The following is a 3063-nucleotide window of genomic DNA, read 5'->3' as shown; positions in this document are numbered from 1 at the left end:
CTCCCTGCTAGTATATTATCATTTTCGAAAAATCGCTCCCTGCTATATTACTATGTGTGGTGACTTGCCTGTTGGGTGAGCCGAAGAATCGCTGGCCTCCCTCACCGGCTCACTGCACCGTGGGGTCGGGGCTGTCGGTGGATCGCACGGGGCCTGTTCCGACGCATGGAACCGTGGCTCATGCGACCGGCAACAGAGCAGCTAAACTTCTAGTACTAGTATAACCATCGCGAGTAATAAGTGACATGTGCTAAGCAAACCATCAGTAGCTACAACTAGTAGATGACACTAGATACAACCAACTTTGAGCTCACCACACCTCGTTGCTACGACGAGGGTTAAGCCACACGACCACAAAGACAAGAGAAATGACTCCTCTCATCTCAACTTGGCCGCCCTACGGTTGTACCTCGCCCACGACTCGGCCACGACCGCCGGCACCACCTTCCTCTCGGCCAAGGAGGACATCGCCTTGGCCCTCGTCACCTTCTTCACCAGAAGCCTCCACGTCTTGTCCGCCTTCCCCGTCTGCGCCTTGGCCTTGAAATGGCTGCACAAACCAGCCAACCACGATAAAAACGTTAGATCTCACCTCGTCACCACACGTAAAAAACACAGCTACGAGTACTATCAAGCATGCGTTGCGTCAGATCCGTCATGTGCGTCTGCATGGCGCTCTTTTGGCGGCGTTGCCGTGGCCGTCCATGTCGCTTTCATGCAAAAGGACGAAAGCTAGTACTCCTACTACTACGTCCAATTTCATTCTAGAGGAGTATAAATCGATTTCCTTTCGCGGAAAGCGCGCCGGGCGCCGATCTCGCCAGCCTGGCTCTTGGTTGCCGATGATCTACCGTACGTTTGCAAAAAGCGCCACGTTTCATATTTTTTCTCTCTCTCTCTCACCTGCAGAGCGGCACACGGCAGGCCCGGTCCGGCCGGACGCAGACGGAGGCGTGCAGCCGGAACAGCTGCAGCATGCGCTTGCACCGCGCGCACCCGCCGGGCGCCATCTTCCTCGCGCACGTCGCGAAGTGCTGCATCAGCAGCCGCAGGCCCCGGCACGTGCACCCCGCCCTCGCGCACGGCGCGTCCGCGTCAGCGCAGGCGCCCTTGGCGCCGGGGAAGATGTGGTCGAGGGACGCCATGGCCTCGCCGAGCTGCCGGCACGCCTCCTGCGCGGCCCGCTCGCGCGCCCACCGCCCCCTCCGCTGGTCCGCGTCCTCCAGGAGCGCGAGGAGCTCCAGCTCGAGCGCCGCGTCGTGGCGCCGCGCGAAGCGCCACCCGTCGGACTGCTCCACGGCGGCGAACTCCTCGGCCGCGAGGCGCGCGCACCACGTGTACAGCCGCGGCGCGTCGCAGAGCCTCGCCAGCTTCAGCATGTCCACGGCGCGCTCCGGCGTGAGGCGCGCCGACACGGCCGCCTCCGCCGCCCGCTTCAGCCACCCCACCCGGTACGCGTGCGCCAGCGCCAGCACCTGCGCCCAGTTCGCGCCCACCGCCTCCTCCTCCGCGGGCACCACCTTGCACTTGGGGGAGTAGAGGAAGTGGATGAAGGCGTGGACGGCGTCGTAGGACACGCCGAGGACGCGGATGGTGCACTCGGCGCCCCACCCGCCCTGCGCCCTGTCGATCATCCGCTCCAGCACCGGCGACGCCGAGGCCTGCATATCGCCACCCGATTTCGAATTAGCCAAGATTCAACAGCAAGGCACAAGACAAGATCCGCCGCGTAAATCGAATAAGCGGCAGAGTGGCTTACAAGAACGTAGGAGTGCGCGGCCATGCTCTGCCCGTCCGACGTCACGACCCGCATGTCCGCCGGCGACGCCCGGTAGGAATCGAAGCCCGCGCAGATCGCCATTGATCGCTTCCAAACTCCAGCTAGCTACTCCCCTCGTGAAGCCTCCGAGCTCTCCGGCCCGGTCAACAAGGGCAGGCAACGGGACGCGTAGCCAAGCACCGGCCGAAGCACGGAGCAACCCAAGAAACGGAGCAGATGGATCTCGTAGCCGTAGCGATGTGGAAGAAGAATGGGAACAAGCCTCGACTCGAGAGCTCAGCGACAGCTATATAGTAGTGTCGTGGACAAAGGTAGCCGATCGACGACGACATGTAGCACAGTGCGTGCACAGCTACACGGCAACAACGGGACGGAGTGATCATTGGGAGCGGGCCGCGTTGTTTTTCTGGACGGAAATAATTAGCTAGCGAATCGCCGGTGATGCGTCGAGGCTGATGAGGATTTGACTCCAGAGGAGGATCTGAGTCAGCGAGGTGAGGTGATCTCAGAGGACGCGGACGGAGGGAAACCACCGGCGGTGGTTGGGCCAGGCTGAGCCGACGACCTCGATCGGGCCACGTAGGCGCTTCGTGCGCCACCAGTGTGGGCGCGGAAAGGGGACGGAGCTGTTGGCGGCGCTTTTTTACTTTTTGGGCGTGGAGTTGATGACACGGATACACGTTTTTTGTTTCTTCGTATGTTTGTTTATTCGTATCGGATTCATTCATACCAAACGCGGTATTGGTGGGAATTCGGAAGCTCTTAGTTATCGCCAGCTTTGTTGGAGATGGAACTTTATGTTCATATATATACGCAGACGTGATTGCGTGCCATGTTTTCTTATCTCAACCACATGCTATTGCGTTTTAATACTGTACTTGTATAGTGTTGGTATATTAAGGCCTAGTGTAACTCATGTGGTCCCAACATTTCTTTGGTACTCCTCAACTATTTTGAGTTGTAAGAGCAACTCTAACGAATCTGATAAAAACTCACCCCGCAAAAATCGTTTACTCGCTCCATTAAAAGTATTTTGTGATACCAAGAGCCATTCGACGAAATAGATCCCATAAATCCGTCTCGCTTGCTCGCGGTACCGCAAAAAAATTCCTAGGATAAATTTTAACAAGTGCTTGCATATGAATAGATGCAATTTATAATACAGATTTTTATTTGTATGCCCCTAGTTCGTATGTTTGTTTATTCGTAGGATAATTTTTGGCAAGTGCTTGCATATGAATAGATGCAATTTATAATAGAGATTTTTATTTCTGTGCCCATGG

At 56.9% G+C, this 3063-nt stretch overlaps 1 protein-coding gene across 1 annotated transcript; it reads right to left on the bottom strand.

Moving 5' to 3' along the window:
• Positions 1–234: 234 nt before the first annotated feature.
• On the bottom strand, positions 235–2601 carry LOC123430434 (BTB/POZ and TAZ domain-containing protein 2-like). Its single transcript, XM_045114305.1, has 3 exons — positions 1760–2601; positions 904–1661; positions 235–550 (listed from the first exon to the last, which is right to left on the bottom strand). Exons 1-3 carry the CDS (start codon positions 1859–1861, stop codon positions 379–381), a joined length of 1032 nt encoding a protein of 343 aa, XP_044970240.1. The 5' UTR covers positions 1862–2601; the 3' UTR covers positions 235–378.
• Positions 2602–3063: the final 462 nt, after the last annotated feature.

Source organism: Hordeum vulgare, chromosome 2H (genome assembly GCF_904849725.1).
Source record: "Hordeum vulgare subsp. vulgare chromosome 2H, MorexV3_pseudomolecules_assembly, whole genome shotgun sequence".
Taxonomy (NCBI): Eukaryota; Viridiplantae; Streptophyta; class Magnoliopsida; order Poales; family Poaceae; genus Hordeum; species Hordeum vulgare.
The sequence above is the reverse complement of the archived record's forward strand: the minus strand, read 5'-3'. Positions and strand labels throughout refer to the sequence as shown.

Excerpts from the sequence above, each read along its gene's own strand:
- LOC123430434 (XM_045114305.1), bottom strand. The coding sequence starts at position 1,861 with ATGGCGATCTGCGCGGGCTTCGATTCCTACCGGGCGTCGCCGGCGGAC. Across the intron at positions 1,662-1,759 it reads CCGCGCACTCCTACGTTCTT|GCCTCGGCGTCGCCGGTGCT; the intron begins GTAAGCCACTCT and ends GGCGATATGCAG. Across the intron at positions 551-903 it reads TGCCGTGTGCCGCTCTGCAG|CCATTTCAAGGCCAAGGCGC; the intron begins GTGAGAGAGAGA and ends TGGTTTGTGCAG.